General features: G+C 35.0%; 3 protein-coding genes and 1 long non-coding RNA gene across 11 annotated transcripts; 3 read left to right on the top strand and 1 right to left on the bottom strand.

Moving 5' to 3' along the window:
• The first annotated feature begins 1631 nt into the window (after window positions 1–1631).
• LOC117133611 lies at window positions 1632–2823 on the top strand. The gene is made up of 2 exons (XR_004457544.1): window positions 1632–1890; window positions 2242–2823. It is a non-coding gene; the product is annotated as an uncharacterized LOC117133611 (long non-coding RNA).
• Window positions 2824–8058: 5235 nt separating this feature from the next.
• On the top strand, window positions 8059–9550 carry LOC103866261 (ubiquitin-conjugating enzyme E2 6). The gene is made up of 6 exons (XM_009144153.2): window positions 8059–8284; window positions 8401–8480; window positions 8671–8785; window positions 8869–8921; window positions 8992–9120; window positions 9214–9550. Exons 1-6 carry the CDS (start codon window positions 8241–8243, stop codon window positions 9360–9362), a joined length of 570 nt encoding a protein of 189 aa, XP_009142401.1. The 5' UTR covers window positions 8059–8240; the 3' UTR covers window positions 9363–9550.
• Window positions 9551–9554: 4 nt separating this feature from the next.
• On the bottom strand, window positions 9555–18419 carry LOC103866259 (ATP-dependent helicase BRM). Of its 8 annotated transcripts, none has more exons than XM_009144147.3 (15): window positions 18149–18418; window positions 17878–18043; window positions 16425–17663; window positions 14999–16306; window positions 14736–14848; window positions 14433–14520; window positions 14245–14331; window positions 14044–14136; window positions 13657–13740; window positions 13367–13570; window positions 12989–13231; window positions 11369–12916; window positions 10806–11285; window positions 10458–10706; window positions 9555–10376 (listed from the first exon to the last, which is right to left on the bottom strand). In XM_009144147.3, exons 2-15 carry the CDS (start codon window positions 18019–18021, stop codon window positions 9771–9773), a joined length of 6486 nt encoding a protein of 2161 aa, XP_009142395.2. In that variant the 5' UTR covers window positions 18022–18043; window positions 18149–18418; the 3' UTR covers window positions 9555–9770. The 8 variants fall into 8 exon arrangements, with proteins under 8 accessions (XP_009142395.2, XP_009142400.2, XP_033146090.1 ...); XM_009144152.3 differs by having other exon boundaries at window positions 16425–17660; XM_033290199.1 differs by having other exon boundaries at window positions 16425–17660; window positions 18153–18418.
• A 1524-nt stretch (window positions 18420–19943) lies between these two features.
• On the top strand, window positions 19944–20946 carry LOC103866258. The gene is made up of 3 exons (XM_009144146.3): window positions 19944–20308; window positions 20379–20507; window positions 20576–20946. The coding sequence occupies exons 1-3, from the start codon at window positions 19994–19996 to the stop codon at window positions 20756–20758; spliced, it is 627 nt and encodes a 208-aa protein (XP_009142394.1). The 5' UTR covers window positions 19944–19993; the 3' UTR covers window positions 20759–20946.
• Window positions 20947–20963: the final 17 nt, after the last annotated feature.

Here is a 20963-nt window from a genome sequence, read left to right as displayed (position 1 = left end):
GAATATGGTAAAATTTTTAAACAACACTAATGAATATATGCTTCGGTATATAAAACATTTACCGAAAACTCAATATTTTCGTAGGGGTTAACACATAGATTTTGAGAAAATTTCAAAAAATATGAAAATATTGTTTTAATGCATAGTTGTATCTTGCACTAATATATGATGATGTTTAAAGAGGTTTGGAGCCTTTGTTGTCTCCCTTTTTCAAGAAAATAGCGATTTTGTAGTGGTTATTCCACCGATATTAGGCAGTATTACGAAGTTTTACTAAATTAAGTGATAAAAAAATTATAACGATTCTCATACACCATGAAAGAGAGTATATTATACATTAATACAAATGTAGAATATGGTGAAATTTTTTAAACAACACTAATGAATATATGCTTCGGTATATAAAACATTTACCGAAAACTAAATATTTTCGTAGGGGTTAACACATAGATTTTGAGAAAATTTCAAAAAATATGAAAATATTGTTTTAATGCATAGTTGTATCTTGCACTAATATATGATGATGTTTAAAGAGGTCTGGAGCCTTTGTTGTGTCCCTTTTTCAAGAAAATAGCAATTTTGTAGTGGTTATTCCACCTATTTAGGCAGTATTACGAAGTTGTACTAAATTAATTTATAAGAAAATTATAACTATTCTCATACACCATGAAAGAAAGTTTATCATACATTAATACAAATGTAGAATATGGTGAAAAGTTTTAAACAACACTAATGAATATATGCTTTGGTATATAAACATTTACCGAAAACTCAATATTTTCGTAGAGGTTAACACATAGATTTTGAGAAAACTAATATATAAGATGTTAAAGAGGTTTGGAGCCTTTGTTGTCTCCCTTTTTCAAGAAAATAGCGATTTTGTAGTGGTTATTCCACCGATTTAGTCAGTATTGTGGAGTTTAACTAAATTAATTGATAAAAATATTATAACTTTTCCCATATACCATGAAAGAGATTTTGGCATACATTAATACAAATGTGTAATGTGGTGAAATTTTTTTAAACAACACTAATGATTATATTCTTCGGTATATAAAACATTTACCGAAAACTCAATATTTTCGTAGGGGTTAACACATAGATTTTGAAAAAATTTCAAAAAATATGAAAATATTGTTTTAATGCATAGTTGTATCTTGCACTAATATATAATGATGTTTAAAGAGGTTTGGAGCCTTTGTTGTCTCCCTTTTTCAAGAAAATAGCAATTTTGTAGTGGTTATTCTACCGATTTAGGCAGTATTACGAAGTTTTACTAAATTAAGTGATAAAAAAATTATAACGATTCTGATACACCATGAAAGATAGTTTATCATACATTAATACAAATTTAGAATATGGTGAAAATTTATAAACAACACTAATGAATATATGTTTCGGTATATAAAACATTTACCGAAAACTCAATATTTTCGTAGGGGTTAACACATAGATTTTGAGAAAATTTCAAAAATATGAAAATATTGTTTTAATGCATAGTTGTATCTTGCACTAATATATAATGATGGTTAAAGAGGTTTAGAGTCTTTGTTGTCTCCCTTTTTCAAGAAAATAGCGATTTTGTAGTGGTTATTCCACCGATTTAGTCAGTATTGTGGAGTTTAACTAAATTAATTGATAAAAATATTAAAACTATTCCCATATACCATGAAAGAGATTTTGGCATACATTAATACAAATGTGTAATGTGGTGAAAGTTTTTTAAACAACACTAATGAATATATGTTTCGGTATATAAAACATTTACCGAAAACTCAATATTTTCGTAGGGCTGTTAACACATAGATTTTGAGAAAATTTCAAAAATATGAAAATATTGTTTTAATGCATAGTTGTATCTTGCACTAATATATAATGATGGTTAAAGAGGTTTTTAGCCTTTGTTGTCTCCCTTTTTCAAGAAAATAGCGATTTTATAGTGGTTATTCCACCGATTTAGGCAGTATTGTGGAGTTTAACTAAATTAATTGATAAAAATATTATAACTATTCCCATATACCATGAAAGAGATTTTGGCATACATTAATACAAATGTGTAATGTGGTGAAATTTTTTTAAACAACACTAATGAATATATGTTTCGGTATATAAAACATTTACCGAAAACTCAATATTTTCGTATGGGTTAACACATAGATTTTGAGAAAATTTCAAAAATATGAAAATATTGTTTTAATTGATAGTTGTATCTTGCACTAATATATAATAATGTTTAAAGAGGTTTGGAGCCTTTGTTGTCTCCCTTTTTCAAGAAAATAGCAATTTTGTAGTGGTTATTCCACCGATTTAGGCAGTATTACGAAGTTTTACTAAATTAAGTGATAAAAGAAATTATAATGATTCTGATACACCATGAAAGATAGTTTATCATACATTAATACAAATGTAGAATATGGTGAAAATTTTTAAACAACACTAATGAATATATGCTTCTATATATAAAACATTTACCGAAAACTCAATATTTTCGTAGGGGTTAACACATAGATTTTGAGAAAATTTCAAAAAATATAAAAATATTATTTTAATGCATAGTTGTATCTTGCACTAATATATAATGATGTGTAAAGAGGTTTGTAGCCTTTGTTATCTCTCTTTTTCAAGAAAATAGCAATTTTGTAGTGGTTATTCCACCGATTTAGGCAGTATTACGAAGTTTTACTAAATTAATTGATAAAAAAATTATAACTATTCTCATACACCATGAAAGAGAGTTTATCACACATTAATACAAATGTAGAATATGGTGAAAATTTTTAAACAACACTAATGAATATATGCTTCGGTATATAAAACATTTACCGAAAACTCAATATTTTCGTTGGGGTTAACACATAGATTTTGAGAAAATTTCAAAAAATATGAAAATATTGTTTTAATGCATAGTTGTATCTTGCACTAATATATGATGATGTTTAAAGAAGTTTGGAGCCTTTGTTGTCTCCCTTTTTCAAGAAAATAGCAATTTTGTAGTAGTTATTCCACCGATTTAGGCATTATTACGAAGTTTTACTAAATTAATTGATAAAAAAATTATAACGATTCTCATACACCATGAAAGAGAGTTTATCACACATTAATACAAATGTAGAATATGGTAAAAAAATTTAAACAACACTAATGAATATATGCTTTGGTATATAAAACATTTACCGAAAACTCAATATTTTCGTAGGGGTTAACACATAGATTTTGAGAAAATTTCAAAAAAATATGAAAATATTGTTTTAATGCATAGTTGTATCTTGCACTAATATATGATGATGTTTAAAGAGGTTTGGAGCCTTTGTTGTCTCCCTTTTTCAAGAAAATAGCAATTTTGTAGTGGTTATTCCACCGATTTAGGCACTATTACGAAGTTTTACTAAATTAAGTAAAAAAAATTATAACGATTCTCATACACCATGAAAGAGAGTTTATCACACATTAATACAAATGTAGAATATGGTAAAAAAATTTAAACAACACTAATGAATATATGCTTTGGTATATAAAACATTTACCGAAAACTCAATATTTTCGTAGGGGTTAACACATAGATTTTGAGAAAATTTCAAAAAATATAAAAATATTGTTTTAATGCATAGTTGTATCTTGCACTAATATATGATGATGTTTAAAGAGGTTTGGAGCCTTTGTTGTCTCCCTTTTTCAAGAAAATAGCAATTTTGTAGTGGTTATTCCACCGATTTAGGCAGTATTACGAAGTTTTACTAAATTAATTGATAAAAAAATTATAACTATTCTCATACACCATGAAAGAGAGTTTATCACACATTAATACAAATGTAGAATGTGGTGAAAATTTTTAAACAACAGTAATGAATATATGCTTCGGTATATAAAACATTTACCGAAAACTCAATATTTTCGTAAGGGGGATTAACTAGGGGTGTTCAATCCGGATATCGGTTCGGTTTCGGTTCGGTTTTTTTCGGTTTTCGGTATTTCGGTTAGTAAAATATAACTACCATTCTAAATCAATATTTACTTCAGTTCGGTTCGGTTTATATACCGTCGGTTTTTCGGTTTATTCGGTTTTATACCAAAAAACATAATTATTTTGTTTGAGATCATATTATATGAATTTTAGAGTCATATTGTCGACAGAGTCATTTATTAAAAATATATTACATGTTCAAATAAATGAACAAAAAAGTAAAAATGCTTCTACCATCAAATAAAATAATCAAATCTATAACTAAAATCACAGCTTGAAATTTTGAAAATAAAAATATGAAACAAAACAGAAACATGAAAGAAAAGTTTTTCCACTCTTCCATATTTAGTGTTCATTAAAGTCATGCTTTTTCAATTGAAATTTTCCATTAATTATTATCCATCAAATTTATAATCTTCATATTAATTTAGTGAAACTAAAATAAAGCAAAAAGATCAAAAGAGACTTAAGATGTCTGAATTGCGATGTATTGTTATTTAGTTATATTTCAAGTGTTTTACAAATTAAGGTTTTTTATTACTATAAAATTATGGTAATAGTTATTAACACAAATTTAACTTATGTAACAAATAGATTTTCATGTATTGTTATAAAATAGATACATATTTACATGTTTCAACTTTTAATCGGTTTTGTTCGGTTTATTCGGTTTAATCGGTTATATACCAAACCATATCTAAATCCTACGGTTTTTATAAAATTATATACATTCGGTTTATATGGTATATACCAAAACCAAACCATATTATCTATTTCGGTTCGGTTCGGTTCGGTACGGTTCGGTTTTACCATATTGAACAGCCCTAGGATTAACACATAGATTTTGAGAAATTTTCAAAAAATATGAAAATATTGTTTTAATGCATAGTTGTATTCTGCACTAATATATGATGATGTTCAAAGAGGTTTAGAGCCTTTGTTGTCTCTCTTTTTCAAGAAAATAGCAATTTTGTAGTGGTTATTCTACCGATTTAGGCAATATTATGAATTTTTACTAAATTAATTGATAAAAAAAATATATAACGATTCCCATATACCATTAAAGAGAGTTGATCATACATTAATACAAATGTAGACTGTGGTGAAAATTTTTTAAACAACACTAATGATTATATGCTTCGGTATATAAAATATTTACCGAAAACTCAATATTTTCGTAGGGGTTTACACATAGATTTTGAGAAAATTTCAAAAAATATGAAAATATTGTTTTAATGCATAGTTGAATTCTGCACTAATATATGGTGATGTTCAAAGAGGTTAAGAGGTTTTGTTGTCTCATTTTTTCAAGAAAATAGCAATTTTTGTAGTGGTTATTCCACCGATTTAGGTAGTATTATGAATTTTTACTAAATTAATTGATAAAAAAGATATAACGATTCCCATAAACCATGAAAGAGAGTTTATAATACATTAATACAAATGTAAAATATGGTTAAAAAATTTAAACAACACTAATGATTATATGCTTTAGTATATAAATGATTTACCGAAAACTCAATATTTTCGTAGGGGTTAACACATAGATTTTGAGAAAAATTAAAAAAATATGAAAATATTTTTTTAATGTGTAGTTGTATTCTGTACAAATATATCATGATTTTCAAAGACGTTAAGATCCTTTGTTGTCTCCCTTTTTCAAGAAAATAACAATTTTTGTAGTGGTTATTCCACCGATTTAGGCAGTATTATGAATTTTTACTAAATTAGTTGATAAAAAAGATATAACGATTCCCATATACCATGAAAGAGAGTTTATAATATATTAATACAAATATAGAATGTGGTTAAAAATTTTAAACAACACTAATGATTATATGCTTCAGTATATAAATGATTTACCGAAAACTCAATATTTCGTAGTGGTTGTTAACACAAAGATTTTGAGAAAATTTCAAAAAATATGAAAATATTGTTTTAATGCATAGTTGTATCCTGCACTAATATATGATATGATGTTCAAAGAGCTTTAGAGCCTTTGATGTCTCCCTTTTTCAAGAAAATAGCAATTTTGTAGTGGTTATTCCACCGATTTAGGCAGTATTATGAATTTTTACTAAATTAATTAATAAAAAAGATATAACGATTCTCATACACCATGAAAGAGAGTTTATCATACATTAATACAAATATAGAATGTGGTGAAAAATTTTTAAACAACACTAATGATTATATGCTTCGGTATATAAAACATTTACCGAATACTAAATATTTTCGTAGGGCACACATAGATTTTGAGAAAATTTTAAAAAATATGAAAATATTGTTTTAATGCATAGTTGTATTCTGCACTAATATATGATGATGTTCAAAGAGGTTTTGGAGCCTTTGTTGTCTCCCGTTTTCAAGAAAATAGCAATTTTGTAGTGGTTATTCCACAGATTTAGGCAGTATCATGAATTTTTACTAAATTAATTGATAAAAAAAATATAACGATTCTCATATACCATGAAAGAGAGTTTATCATACATTAATATAAATGTAGACTGTGGTGAAAAAATTTTAAACAACACTAATGATTATATGCTTCGGTATATAAAACATTTAACAAAAACTCAATATTTTCGTAGGGGTTTACCAAAAACACATAGATTTTGAAAAAAAATTCAAAAAATATGAAAATATTGTTTTAATGCACAGTTGTATTCTGCACTAATATATGATGATTTTCAAAGAGGTTAAGAGCCTTTGTTGTCTCCCTTTTTCAAGAAAATAGCAATTTTTGTAGTGGTTATTCCACCGATTTAGGTAGTATTATGATTTTTTACTAAATTAGTTGATAAAAAAGATATAACGATTCCCATATACCATGAAAGAAAGTTTAGAATACATTAATACAAATGTAAAATGTGGTTAAAATTTTTAAAAAACACTAATGATTATATGCTTCAGTATATAAATGATTTACCGAAAACTCAATATTTTCTTAGTGGTTGTTAACACACAGATTTTGAGAAAATTTCAAAAAATATGAAATTATTGTTTTAATGCATAGTTGTATCGTGCACTATTATATGATGATGTTCAAAGTGGTTTAGAGCCTTTGTTGTGTCAATTTTTCAAGAAAATACAATTTTGTAATGGTTATTCCACCGATTTAGGCTGTATTATGAAGTTTTACTAAATTAATTGATAAAAAAGATATAACGATTCTCGTATACCATGATAGAGAGTTTAGCATACATTAATACAAATGTAGAATGTGGTTAAAAATTTTAAACAATACTAATGATTATATGCTTTAGTGTATAAAACATTTACCGAAAACTCAATGTTTTCGTATGGGTTAACTCATAGATTTTGATAAAAATTCAAAAATTCAAAAATTTTGTTTTAATGCATATTTGTATCATGCACTAATATATGATGATGTTCAAAGAGGTTTAGAGCCTATGTTGTCTCTCTTTTTCAAGATAATAGCAATTTTGTAGTGGATATTTCACCGATTTATGCAATATTACGAAGTTTTACTAAATTAATTGATAAAAAAATTATAACGATTCTCATACACCATGACAGAGAGTTTAGCATACATTAATACAAATGTAGAATATGGTGAAAATTTTTAAACAACACTAATGATTATATACTTCATTATATAAAATATTTACCAAAAACTCAATATTTTTGTAGGGGTTATTAGCACATAGATTTTGAGAAAATTTTGAAAAATATAAAAATATCGTTTTAACGCATAGTTGTATCCTGCACTAATATATGATGATGTTCAAAGAGGTTTGGAACCTTTGTTGTCTCCCTTTTTCAAGAAAATAGCAATTTTGTAGTGGTTATTCCACCGAATATCCCATCACAATATAAACAGTCAACAAATATACAAACAATTAGTTTTTCATGTTGTGAAATGTGATATATTTGTATTTTATTAAAACAAAAATCTGAAGTCTAGTAAATAATTACATTCAAAGCATCATTTGCTTAGATCATAATAAATCAGCATTAAAAAAAAGAGCATCATTTGTTTATCGAAAAGACATGAATTAGCCTTTGGTTTGAATACGATTAATTAATTTACTAATCGTTTAGTTGTTAAGGATCTTACGGCAACAGTAAAGTAAAAGAAAAGAAAAAAATGCAAAGGATAAAGGATATAAGGCAAATAAAAGTCCATTTTCATTTTCTCTTTTTTTTTTTTTCCTTATTACATTTTCATATTCGAATCTTTCTCTCTCTCTCTCTCTCTCTCTATCAAATCAGATTCTAGAAAGAAGAAGAAAGGGGAGAATCATCGCATCGGGGCATGGCTTCACCGAGCAAACGCCGAGAGATGGACATGATGAAATTGTATGTATATGCTCAATTCTCTTCACTTGATCGAATTCTTGTCTCGATTTGGATCTGTTGATGATGATGATGATGATCTCTTCTTATTGATGTTTGTCTTCTTCTTGGGATGACAGGATGATGAGTGATTACAAGGTGGATACAATCAACGACGATTTGCAGATGTTCTATGTCACTTTCCATGGCCCCACTGACAGTAATCCTCTTTGTCTTGTTGATTGTTTGTGCTTATAAGCTACTTGTTGAAATGCCTCTTTGTGAACAAAACAAAAGAAGAAGAAGAAGATGATAGAAAAACCTTAAGTGCTCTTTTTGTTGTGTATTGGATCGTTTTAGGATAGAGACACGAAAGCTTTTAAGTGCCTATCTTTGTTGTTGGTGTGAAGGTCTATATGAGGGAGGTGTATGGAAGATCAAAGTCGAACTTCCTGAGGCTTACCCTTACAAATCTCCTTCTGTTGGTTTCGTTAACAAGATCTATCACCCCAATGTTGATGAATCGTAAGTCACATCAATAATAGCTTATCATTTTCTGTTGCAAGAGTCGCATTGATCTATCTGGTTGCTAAAACGTTTTGTGGCAGTTCGGGCGCAGTTTGCTTAGATGTAATAAACCAGACATGGAGCCCAATGTTTGGTAATATATATTATTTTCCTGATGATTATACTTGTATTGCATCCCTTCACTTCTCTGTTTGTTTTACCAGATCTTATCAATGTCTTCGAGTCATTCCTTCCGCAACTGCTTCTATATCCAAACCCTTCTGATCCATTCAACGGAGAAGCTGCCTCTCTCTTGATGCGAGACCGTGCAGCCTATGAGAAGAAAGTCAAAGGTATATAAATAAAATTCACACTCTTCTCTTCCCATTTGCTTCTCTAATTCAATCCAGACCCCTCTCATTGACTGACACTTTGACACTTTGAAGAGTATTGCAAGGCATATGCTAAACCAGAGGACATAGGAGCACCTGAGGAGATCTCAAGTGATGATGACGATGATGAAGATGATAGCATGAGCGAGCGTGGTTCAGACTCTGATGACAACGATGAAATTGCTGGAAAAGCCGATCCTTGATCCCCCTATGTTACAAATCAATATTTCTTTGCACTTTGATTAGTTCATTTACAAATATATAAACAACATTGATGTTCACTGCATATTGAGGAGAACAATCACTCCTCTGTAAATTTGTAAACTCTGTTTAATTCTTTAGGAATATTGAAAATTTCATTTGCTTCAACTGTAAATAAATTTTAACAATCCGCAGATCCTTTACAACAAATATAACATTAATCCATATCTCATTTGTTTTGTTTTATACATTGAACATCTCTAAAGATGGGGATAGTGCCATACAAAAGGACTTAGCGTCTTAAAAGTTAATAGATAGAGAATTATTTGTTTACTAAAGGTCAAAAGACTCTTTGCTACATTGCAATCACATCCAACCACTAAGGACAACAAACATAGGCTTACTCTTGTCTACAAATGACTTGGCCTTCTTTTACCAGAATCTGTTCGTAGCCTCTTCACCGGATTAGCCCATCCAACTGAATCACCAGCAGCGCCGCTGTTGTTCGGATGAGTAGCTTGAGCTAGCCTTGTTTCCCTTGTAACTGAACCAGACACTGGACTTCTAAGACCACGACCTATCATAGCCTGAGGCGAAACCGGGCTGCTGGAGCCAGCGGTTCGGGTTCTCGGAGCAGACTTCTCTCTGTCTTTCCTCTTCTTCTTGCAGATTACTAGTTCCCCTGGATGAGCTAGAATTGGAGACTCATCGGTGTGGCTTGATGTCCCGCCAAGCTTTGGATCTTTCTGAGGTATCTGTACTCTGATCCTTGAGTTCTCGCGTTGTTGACGTCTCTGAGGAGAGCTTGGCTCCTCCGGTTCCTCCTCATCTACCGGCTTTGGCCTCTTACCCTGACTAATACCAACTGCTCCTCTTGGTGACGATGTAGATACCAAAGTTGGGCTTGGGCCAGAGAAGGAAAGAGCGTTTCTTGCTTCCCGGAAGTCTGTGTCTGGAAAAGACATTTTCAGTAGATCGAAGAAGAGGTTGTGAACCTTCCTTGCTTCAGATCTCACCTGCGGAAGATTTTATTCACATTATCACACACATAAAATCGAAAGAGTTTATAGTTATTTGAGATGCAATAAAATTTAAACCTCGTGTGAGAATCCATAGAATTGCATTGCTCCCCTTAGCATATACTGCACGTCAGATGCGAGTTCCATAACTCCTACGTACTCTAGCCTTTCCACCCGCTGATCTATCTCTCGTAGCTCCAAAAGATTATTCACACCTCCAGCTGCATAACCATTCTGAATTCTCTTCCACAAATTCGTCAGCATTGGCACAATCTGCTGACCTTCCTTGTCGATTCTTCTTTGGAGTTTGCTAATGACGGTTTTGCACTGCAAAGTCAAGCACCGGGTAAGTTCAGACCAACCCTAACAAAATAGATGTACAGACGAATCGACAATATACGAGAACGCAGTGAAATATATTCATACCCGTTTCTGTATGGTGTGGGACATTCTTGCACCTGCATTTGACGAGCCAATAGGACTAGTTCCATCCCATGTTTCTCTAGCAGCTTCATCGTTGTCCTCCACGGGAAGCTGTGTGGCATTCAATCTACCAGACTTTGGTGATGATACATGCAGCTTGGAAGTATTCGCTACCTTCTTTGCAGGTAAACTCCTGAGTCTCGAGGATGAATCACTCTGATCTTGTCTTGAACCATGCGAGTCAGCAACTGTCCTCAATTTTGATCGATAGCTACGATCGACTTGCAATGGCTGAGCTGCAGGCACATCACTAACGTCTGTTCCTTCTGCTGTTTGACGGGGTCTTAGACGAATACTCCGTTTCCGTTTTATTGTAGGTTGCAAAACCTGTTCTCCTCCCCCTTCATCACGGTCATAGGATCGTTGGAGATCTATGTGAGAATCCCCAGAGGCTCCTATTTCCCCATCTTCTAGGTCATCTACCTGTTCCAACATTATTGAAGAAACAAACATTACACAAACGACAAGGAAGAAGAGAGGCATGCAAGACAAAACCAGGTGCCTACCAGTCTTTTCGAGACAGAACCTGGCCTAGTGTCCAATGCAGACAAAGAGCCAAATTTTTTTGAAGAAACAGGAGAAGCCATCTCTTTCGATCTATGACTTTCTGGCGAAGATTCTGAAGAACCGGCATCATCCTGTGGAGGGACTTTTTTATAACTACCAGACCGCGGAGGATAATCATAACCAGCGACGGGGTTCTCTCCATCAGATTCGCCATTGTTGGTTTGTTGATCACCAAGAGCACCAGTTAGCTCATCATCATCAGATTGTCCAATGTCTCCCTCTTCTTCGTTCCCAGAATCAACGTTCACTTCCTCAGAGCTTTCCTCAGAAAATAATCCAATGTCATCTTCAATTTCCTTGTAGTTAATCTTTTTGCTCTTGGGACGCCCTCTTTTTCTCTCACCTCCAGGCCCGCCAGTTTGCACAATTAGATTACTGCTTGACAACATGTTCTTTGACGGTTTCTTAGACAAATCAGCAACAGTAGTATTCACCTCTCTGGTACTAGCTCGAAGCCACTTAGGCACCTGCTCATGACAAGTCATCTCTTCGGTCCAGTCAAATTCTTCATCCATCTGATCGAATAACTCAACTTCTTCCTCGCTTCTGGCAATCATCCTGTTCACCTCATGGAGAGAAGGTACATCATGGACGGTTTCTTGATATCTCTCGTCATCATGCAATAAAGTCTCCAATGTCATTCGCCGCTCTTCATGAGTCGTTCTTTGGTCAAACCGCCCAGCATTAATGACTTCATCAGCCATGTCGATCTTGTACTGCTGAATATTGTTCCTTATGAGACCCTCAATAGATCCTATATAACGGTCCTTTCCAGCCAAGTCATCCTCTAGGTCCATTGATCCACCACTTCTAAGCTCGTCCTCCTTTTGATGGCTGGAAATTTTTTCAACAACTGCCTCCATATAAATCACTTTTACTTCCCTCGTCTGCCCAATACGATGGGCTCTGGCAACTGCTTGTTCCTCATTCTTGGGGTTTGGATCCGGATCATATATCACAACTGTGTCAGCAGTCTGAAGGTTGAGACCCCTTCCAGCTGCACGTATACTAAGCAGGAAAATAAAGCAATCAGTATCCGGATCATTGAAATCCACAATAGCTGATTCCCGATCTTCTAGACTGGTAGTCCCATCTATTCTTCGGTATACAAGCCTCCTCCATTGCAGATACTCTTCCAAGATATCAAGGAGTTTAGTCATTGTACTGAAGAGTAATACACGATGGCCTGTCCTCTGCAGCTTTATAAGAATTCTATCCAGAATCCACAATTTTCCACACGACCTTACGAGAAAATCCTTGGAAAGATCATTGAAATATGGATAATTGAGCAACGGATGATTGCATGTTTTCCTCAACTCCATGCACCTATTATTTAAAGTCTTATATATCTTGGCTTGGTAGATTGGATTCTTCTGAGCCTTAAGTTTTTCATCGTCTGGATCAACTCTTAGAGTTCCAGTAGCTTTGATCCAATCATAAACGGCACTCTGAATAGAAGACATCCTACATCTTAAAACTACGGAAACCTGTAACCGAAAGCATTGTCAGAACAATCATCTAGACGAAAAATAATGGCATCGATATATGACAGATCCTACCTTAGGAGGAAGTGAACCTTCGACATCCTCAACACGACGCCTGAGCATGAACGGCTCTAAAATTTGATGAAGCCTGTGAATGACTATGACCTTTTTCTCAGTCTCCAGCCAGTCATCCTCTATATTATGCGAAGGACCTTCTCTTTGAAAGGGTTGAGCGAACCAATCATGAAATGCTTTTCGATTGTCAAAGACATCAGGAAGGAGGAGATTCAATAGTGACCAAAGCTCTTTCAGATCGTTCTACAAGATTTCATAAAAAGGAGAATAAGAATCATCTATATCACACTCAACATAATATGAACAACTCATGGAATCTTGGTTTCCAAATTGTTAGGTGTCCTCAATTTATGCCCAATTAGCTATACTTTTACCAACCTGTAGAGGTGTCCCAGTGAGAAGTAATCTCCTCTGGCAGCGATACCGATCAAGATCTCGGGCCAAAACAGATTCTCTGTCCTTCATCCGTTGTGCTTCATCAATAACAATATATTTCCAGTCAACTTTTGAGAGTTTTGATCGATCATACATAATGAACTCATAAGTCGTAACGAGGACATTGAACTTCATGGCGCAAACCTCCTGTGTTAAAGAGAACAGGAGATGTATGTATCAATCAACAATTTTAAAACAAAATCTCGAGCAAATGTAGCTTTTTCAAAGTTTACCTGAGAGAACAATTTTGAACGTTGATCCTTTGTACCAACATAATATATGCATGAAACAGATGGCAGCCAAGTATGGAGTTCACTCTGCAAAAGAAAAAGAAAAACTGTTAACCGTGTATAAAATTATCATATAGAAGTCGACAAGAGATAGCAAGAGCTGATAAGTACTCTAAGTAACACAGACGAGTTCATCAACTGGAAATGGTTATGTCAGCACAACTAACAGGCTCGAGTCAAAGTTAAGCATAAATAATGGATAAAAGAGACTTGTGGGTAGTTGGGGAAGTGACTTTCGAAATTATGAGTTTATAAACGTGAGGTCTCGAATAAACCATTGGTGCATGGTTTCTGAGAAAATTATAGGATATTCTAACAGAAATCACAAACCTTCCAGTTCACCAGAACAGCATTGGGAACGATGATGAGATGTGGTCCATAATTCCCCTTGAACTCCATAAGGTAAGCAATCAGTGCCATTACCTACACAGAGAAAACCAAAAATAATCAGCATATAGTGCCAACAGAATATAATGCTCGCCCAAGGCAAGTACAGGAAATCCAGGATTCCCTGCTGAGAGCAAAATTAACCTGCACAGTTTTTCCAAGACCCATCTCATCAGCCAAGATCCCATTTAATTTGTTATTATACAAGGAGAGCATCCATTGCAATCCAACCTGATGGGCACAGAGCAGAATACCTTAGAAACCAGTAAAATGTGGCACAACAGAAAAAAAATTCACAATACAACGACATAGAGCCTGAATGAAAGAAATACCAGCTGGTAATCACGCAAAGTTCCAGCTTGGAGCATCGATGGTTGTCTCACAACGACTTCATTTACAGCATGAGCCAGAGTATAATACCTAGAGTAAGGCATAACAAAACGGGTAAGGGAAACGCTAAAGTCAGCGTCCAAGGAGATTCCTAATTGTGCGTTGTGTACAGTGTGAGTGTCGGTACTTTACAGATCAGTACATACTTTTTTCGCATTAAGCTGCACTGGCTGATAAGTTATGAGTAACAACTAGTACTTTGCTATTTACCCATCTAAATTTGTTTGGTCTGTGTAGTGACTTACTTGTTAACAGATGAATTATCTTTTGGCGCATTCATTTCCACAAATCTATTTCTGATCAGAACTTCTTCCCGAGCACAAGCAGCTGCCGCCCTGACCTCTTCTTCTGAAAGGCCCTGCATCAAGAACGGAAACAGACAAGCTACTATCAAATAACTTTTAAAAGAAGAGTTCTGTTCTCTAAGACATGCAAAGCCCACATTTAAGCTGGAATTTATCTAGAGTAATGGGAAATTAGGGGTAAAGTATAAAAGCAATATGTATACCTGCAATCTCGCTGCAATTGCTGCAGCATTCGCTGCTTCCTCCACTTCCTGTTGATTCTTTGTCGCAGTAATCTTACCTCCAAGTTTATGGAGATAATCTTCCGTTTGGGTCAAAAATGAAGAGAGAACATTATATCTTTCAGCAGCATCACCGGGTATATTTGTTTGCTGTTCCAGCAACATCTCCCTGTACCTTTCTACGTCATTATTTTTCAATGCCTCCATCCTTTTGTTCCGGCCATCATCTGGTCTTTTCGAGAACTCTCTCAACATCTTTTCATGGTATTTGGCAACTCCCCTGTTACGAGCAGTGCGTGCATCACGTATAGACCAGTGTGCCTCAAGGAGTTTCTTACGCCACTGAAAAATGGTTTTCAGCTGCTTCTCTCTAACAGCTTTCTGGTTGGCCAGTACTTGTCTATTCATTTCAAGGCGTTGTCGTTCGCACAACCTCACAAATTTACGGTATGGCCTATCAGGCATGGACATTATATCCTGCTGCTGTCGATCCACTTCATCTCTAACACGAGACTGAAGAGCCGATAGCCTGAGCTTTTTCTCTTCAATCTGAAGCCGTAAAACAAGATCAGGCCTAATCCTTTTCCTTTCCAAGTTTGTTGCTAGGAGACCATTTATCTTGTTCAAACTGTCTGTCCTTTTCTTGTTGAAGAATTCTGCACCTTCTTCACAGACCAGGTCTTTGATATCATAAGCTAATGTGAGGTTGTTGTTGGCATTGGCTGTTGCAGATCCATAAGTGTCATGTTTTCGAGTGAAAAAGGGAAAATCAAACAATGGTCCATGATATTTCCTGGCAGGGGCTGTATCCTTAGGCTGCTGGGGAGAGTTTGCTTGTGGCGGAACATTAGATTGGCCTCCATCAGATGCAACAGCTTTTCCCTTATCAGCATTAGAATCACTTCTAGGAGTCTGTTGAGTACTAGCATCTGCTCCTTGATCTGACTTAACAGGGAATACATCAGCTTGTTGCTCCTCTTTCGTAGCCGCAGCAGTAGAAGCAGCTTCTTTTCCCAGATTTTGAAATAATTGGCTGTGGCCCGTCGCCAAAGGTACTTCTGTACCTCCAACATTATCTTCCTCTTTAGCAAAAATCTGTCCATTTGAAGAAGCAGCAGTCTGAGACTCTTTGCCAGACTCCAGTGACCTTGCTTGGTTTTCTACAGTTTTGTCTGAAGACCTATCCTGACCATGTACCCTCACAGGAAAAATCTGCAACGGCGTCTGCACTTCAAGCGGTGGTGGAGCAATAGATTTAAAAAGCTCCTGAGGCAAAGAACCTTCTCCTTTCTGTCAAGTAAAAAGCAAAAGGAAAGAAATAAAGGTTATAAAAAGGCAGTGACACATCGCCAGCAACATATACATCAGAATAAATAATAATAATGAAGAAGCAGACAAAGCTAAGCACCTTCAAACGACGAAATGCCAGTATCTGGGCTTTGAGAACATGGAGTTGTTGTTTGGTAAATCCTGATCGCTGTTGTTCTTGTTTGATCCCCTGTCCACTTTGAAGGGAAGATTTATTGAGTAAACCAGCGTCAGATATAACAGCTTTTGGACTGGGTGCATTCATCTGCCTAGGCTGCTGCATCTGCAAATGTTCAGCAGAACCTAAACCTTTATTTGTAGACGCATTGTGATCCAAAACATGCGTCTCATTTGCAGACGTCTGCATGGAATTTCCTGATGGCATCCCATTTGTAGGCTGAACTAAATGTCGAGGATACGGTGGATTATCTCTCCCTTGGGCGGAGAAGGGATTCGCAGCAGGGTTCATCATTCTGGGACTGGAAGTCGAGGCAAATGAGCTGGTAGGTATTGCATGTCTGGCCTTTCCTGATCCAGACTGCCCAGAGATATCACCAGCAGAGTTGGGACGAGGCGAGTTCTCACCTGGAACACCTGAAGATGAAGATGGCTGGCTAGACACTGGAATAGATGGTGACTGTGAAGCCACATTGCCTTCATTAGCTTTCTGTTGGGCAACCATTCTTCCCTGGAGTATGTGCGACATTTGGCTTGCGTTGGCAGGATGCGAGAGATCAATATTACGCTCGCGCGCCCATGCCTGCATGGCCTGCCACTGCTGCGAAAACGCGAGTTGGTTGGTCCCCATATTATTGACACCCTGCGGACCCTGTGGTGCCTGCATTGGCCTTGTAATATTTCCAGGCATTAGTTGTCCAGTCCCAACTTGCTGGGGATGGGGTTTTGTTTCGTGACCTGATTCCATCTGCCTTTCACCGCGAGCAAACTGTTCAGCAGATGGATTAGACGAAGAGCCCTGAGCCTGATTAGATGCCTGCATCGGCATCGCGCCTTGCATATTCAACATACCCATCCGTGCGTCTTGATCCTTAGATGAACCCATCATTCCCATTCTAGCTTGCTGCTGTGCCTTTTGTTGCTGTGCCTGTAAAGCAAACTGAAGATACGCTTGTTGCATTGGATTAAAACTTTGCTGGCCCTCTTGGGAAGAGCCCTGTTGTTGTTGAGGAGAGTCAAACAATCTCCTAGGCTGCTGAGGCTGCTGCATAGAGCCAGACGAAGAACCAAAGTTACCACCCCCCATCATCCCCTGAACTCCCCCAGGATGATACGCAAACATGCCATCATTTGCCTCTGAGTTTCTCCCCTGCTGCTGCTGCTGCAATTATAAAAGCATTAAAAAATTATTAGGGAACTCAGAGCATATATAAACACTGGCAAATAGAGAATTCAAATAGCGTTACTCAACATAACTACGCAGCTTCAATTTAAATTTAAATAAATTGGCAACTACTGAATTAATTAAAATATAGTTGAAACTGAATAAAAGCAAGATTAAGAGTCAAAAAATTTGGCATTTCATAACTCTTTACCTGCCTAGACGCCAGATGCTGTTGCTGTTGCACGGATGAAGATGAAGAAGTCGGAGACGCAGCGGATGATGTGGAGTTGGTCCGACCCGCCGGACCCATGCCCGGATTCCGGGCGGGGCCTCCGCCACTGCCTCCAGATTGCATTCAATTCTTCGATCAATCAAACCTAATTCAAATGCACAATAAGACAAAAATTCAAAACAAGAAAAAATAAAGCTGGGAGTTAGCAATAAACGTTTGAAAACGGAAATTTACAAAGCCACCCACTCACTCACTCACTCACTCTCTGCCACTTTCCTTCACTTGATTTGAATCGATTTTCTGAGGGAGGGAGGGAGAGAGAAACGAAAGTCGCGGGATGCAACGGAATAAACCAGATCCTCTGTGGGTGGCTTCTCGAGAAACGAAATCCACGGAAGCGATGGCGATTCCTCTCACTCTCCAGAATTCACGCGATCGGAGATTCCCTTGCTGCAGTCAAACCCTAGCTGGATTGGGATTTTACTTCCCTTTTCTTTTTTTGATTTTTAATTTATTTTGGAGGAGGAGGTGTATAAATCCGATATTTTCATATTTTGTTTTTATTTTATTGTCGGGGCCCACACTGTCACACGGAAAATGCGTGACGACGCCCTCGGTTTTCACTTTTATTACGTTACTATCCTTCTCTGTATAAAAGATTTGCACAAATGACGACGAGACACGTGTGATTTATTTGGCACTGTGGGCAAGAAAGTTATCATTTTATTTTTGTCCACTTTTTGTTTCATAATTTTTGTCTTTTGGTAAAAATGTTAAATGAGGTAATAATAATAATATCAACAAGGTGGTTGGCTAAAATCACTACAAATAATTTTTGGGTTATTTGTCAAATAACCAAAAGGAAAATAAAAATTAGATTTGTAGAGAGAAAAAACATATATACGAAAGAGAAAGAGATTTTGGTTATTTAGTGAACTAGCTGTTTTGGCCGCACTTGCGGGCTTAATAATTTTATAAAATTTTGTAAAGAAATATATTATCAATTCAAAAAAATTTGAATAAGTTATTTTCATGCTTTTTAAATATTTAATAATTAATTTAATATTAAATTTTCTATATATGCTAAAGTTTTTTATTTTAGTAAAATATCTATTATTATGTAAAATAATCCTCAAAACATTTATAAATACATAAAAATATACATAAAACTATATACATGAATTTATATTTATTTTAATATAATATAGTAAAAGATAGAAGATTTATGAGGTTTTAACGTTAAAACCCCTTAACTAAATTTTTTTATATTGACATGTAATAAAAATGATCTAAAATTATTTTTTGAATAATATTAAGTTATATTTTTTCTGTGTGTTTTTAGTTTTAAATTTTTAGTATTTAAATTTTTTATTAAAATATGTTTTCGGATAACAATAAAAAATATATAGGAATTATCCTTTATTTTAAAATATATCTTTCAGATTTTGGATAAGTTTTTTTATTATTAATAATAACTTATCTAACCAAATAATTTTAAATTCGTTTTTATGTTTTAGTTAATTTATAGATTTTATTCATTAAGGGTATAAACGATATTAACCACTCTAACTTTTAACGTGAGAGTTCGATTCCAAAAATTTACTTCGCAAATAATATGATAGATTTATATTTTGGTATGGTTATTAGGCTTAATTTCTCGTAATTTTATATATTCTTCAGTATAATTATAGAAATTGCATTCTGTACATAAAATTTTGAATACCAAATTCCAGATGCTAACATCCATAATCTTTTTGTGTTACGAGCCAATTGACTCATAATTATTTATCGAGTATTATATTAGTATTGAAAGTTTTGAAAACAAAGTTAAATAAATCACTAATAGTCTAATACATATGGTTTGGGCTGGTTTGGCTTCATGCTATTTGGTTCAATTTCGGTTTCTCCACTAATGGGTTTAAATATTTAGCAAACACTAGACTGGGCTTGTAATATAAGGCCTTCATGTACACTACTCGGCACGCATTTCGTTTACAAAAGAAGAAAACGGCAAGCAGTATTAGATGAACAGGTTTCAGTTAATGTCGTTAATTGTCGTGACGCAACCGATTTAGACATAAAGAAGAAAGAAACAATGGAGAAGAAGCTTCGTTCCTCTCTTTTGATTCCACTCTTTTGCCTCGTTGTTCTCCTCATCTCGAACTTTCACGGAGCCGTCGAAGCGGGGAAGCGGCGGATCGAGATCACCGACGATCTAGACGACGTGGAAGACAGCGAAGAAGACGAATCGTGGAAACAGTGGGGGAGTAAAGCGGCGACGCCTGAGTTCGATCCGCCTCCGGATTTCTCCAACATGGGATTCGATCAGATCCAAGAGGAGATGGCTAAACGGACTTTCGCGCCGGTCGTCGGATTCGTCAAGCTCCGGCTAGGCGTTCAGCGTACTAAGGTAAAATCAAAACCGACGAAATCGATTTGGATCTTACTATGAGACTGAGAAATGGTGGTTTTGATTTAAGGATATGGTGGTGGAGATTGCTATGAAATGGACTAAAGTGCTGAGAACGGGTGGGTTGGGAGTGAGATTCATGGCCGTGGATCGGAGCACGGTGATGTTCAATATGCAGAACGGGAAGGAAGTAACTGAGGTAATAGAAAGTTTGAAACTTTATTTACAGGATTGGCTGATGAGAAGTACAATTGATTCTCTTTGTAGCTAAGGGAGTTTGTGCTGAGCCAAGAAGAGGCTTATGAGGTCAAGATAGGGAAGCAAGAGTTTAGAAGACCTGGAGATCCTCCTCTTGATGATGTTGTTGAAAAACTTAAAGCGGACCAGAGCAAGGGGGATGAAGATGGTGATAGTGATAACAAGAACGGTGTTACCAAGGATGAACTATAGGAAGTTTTTATAATTCTGGGAACCGAGTTTATGTATGAGAGACTGAAAGTTCAACTCTTTAGCTGAGATCTTAGAATACAATAAGAAGGGAAACTTGTTTTTTTTCTTTCGGATGAGTATATGCACTTATTGCTAAATGTTGAAAGCTCAATAACCAGGATCCTGGCAATAGATCCTTTACCAGACCATTTCTCCACCCATGCTA

This window comes from Brassica rapa, chromosome A04, assembly GCF_000309985.2.
Source record: "Brassica rapa cultivar Chiifu-401-42 chromosome A04, CAAS_Brap_v3.01, whole genome shotgun sequence".
Lineage (NCBI taxonomy): Eukaryota > Viridiplantae > Streptophyta > Magnoliopsida > Brassicales > Brassicaceae > Brassica > Brassica rapa.
This window is presented reverse-complemented; position numbering and strand designations above follow the sequence as displayed.

Excerpts from the sequence above, each read along its gene's own strand:
- LOC103866261 (XM_009144153.2), top strand. The coding sequence starts at position 8,241 with ATGGCTTCACCGAGCAAACGCCGAGAGATGGACATGATGAAATT. Across the intron at positions 8,481-8,670 it reads TTTCCATGGCCCCACTGACA|GTCTATATGAGGGAGGTGTA; the intron begins GTAATCCTCTTT and ends GTTGGTGTGAAG. Across the intron at positions 8,786-8,868 it reads CACCCCAATGTTGATGAATC|TTCGGGCGCAGTTTGCTTAG; the intron begins GTAAGTCACATC and ends GTTTTGTGGCAG.
- LOC103866259 (XM_009144149.3), bottom strand. The coding sequence starts at position 18,021 with ATGCAATCTGGAGGCAGTGGCGGAGGCCCCGCCCGGAATCCGGGCATG. Across the intron at positions 14,849-14,998 it reads CAATTGCAGCGAGATTGCAG|GGCCTTTCAGAAGAAGAGGT; the intron begins GTATACATATTG and ends TTCTTGATGCAG. Across the intron at positions 13,571-13,656 it reads GTTCAAAATTGTTCTCTCAG|GAGGTTTGCGCCATGAAGTT; the intron begins GTAAACTTTGAA and ends TCTTTAACACAG.
- LOC103866258 (XM_009144146.3), top strand. The coding sequence starts at position 19,994 with ATGGAGAAGAAGCTTCGTTCCTCTCTTTTGATTCCACTCTTTTGCCTC. Across the intron at positions 20,309-20,378 it reads TAGGCGTTCAGCGTACTAAG|GATATGGTGGTGGAGATTGC; the intron begins GTAAAATCAAAA and ends TTTTGATTTAAG. Across the intron at positions 20,508-20,575 it reads ACGGGAAGGAAGTAACTGAG|CTAAGGGAGTTTGTGCTGAG; the intron begins GTAATAGAAAGT and ends TTCTCTTTGTAG.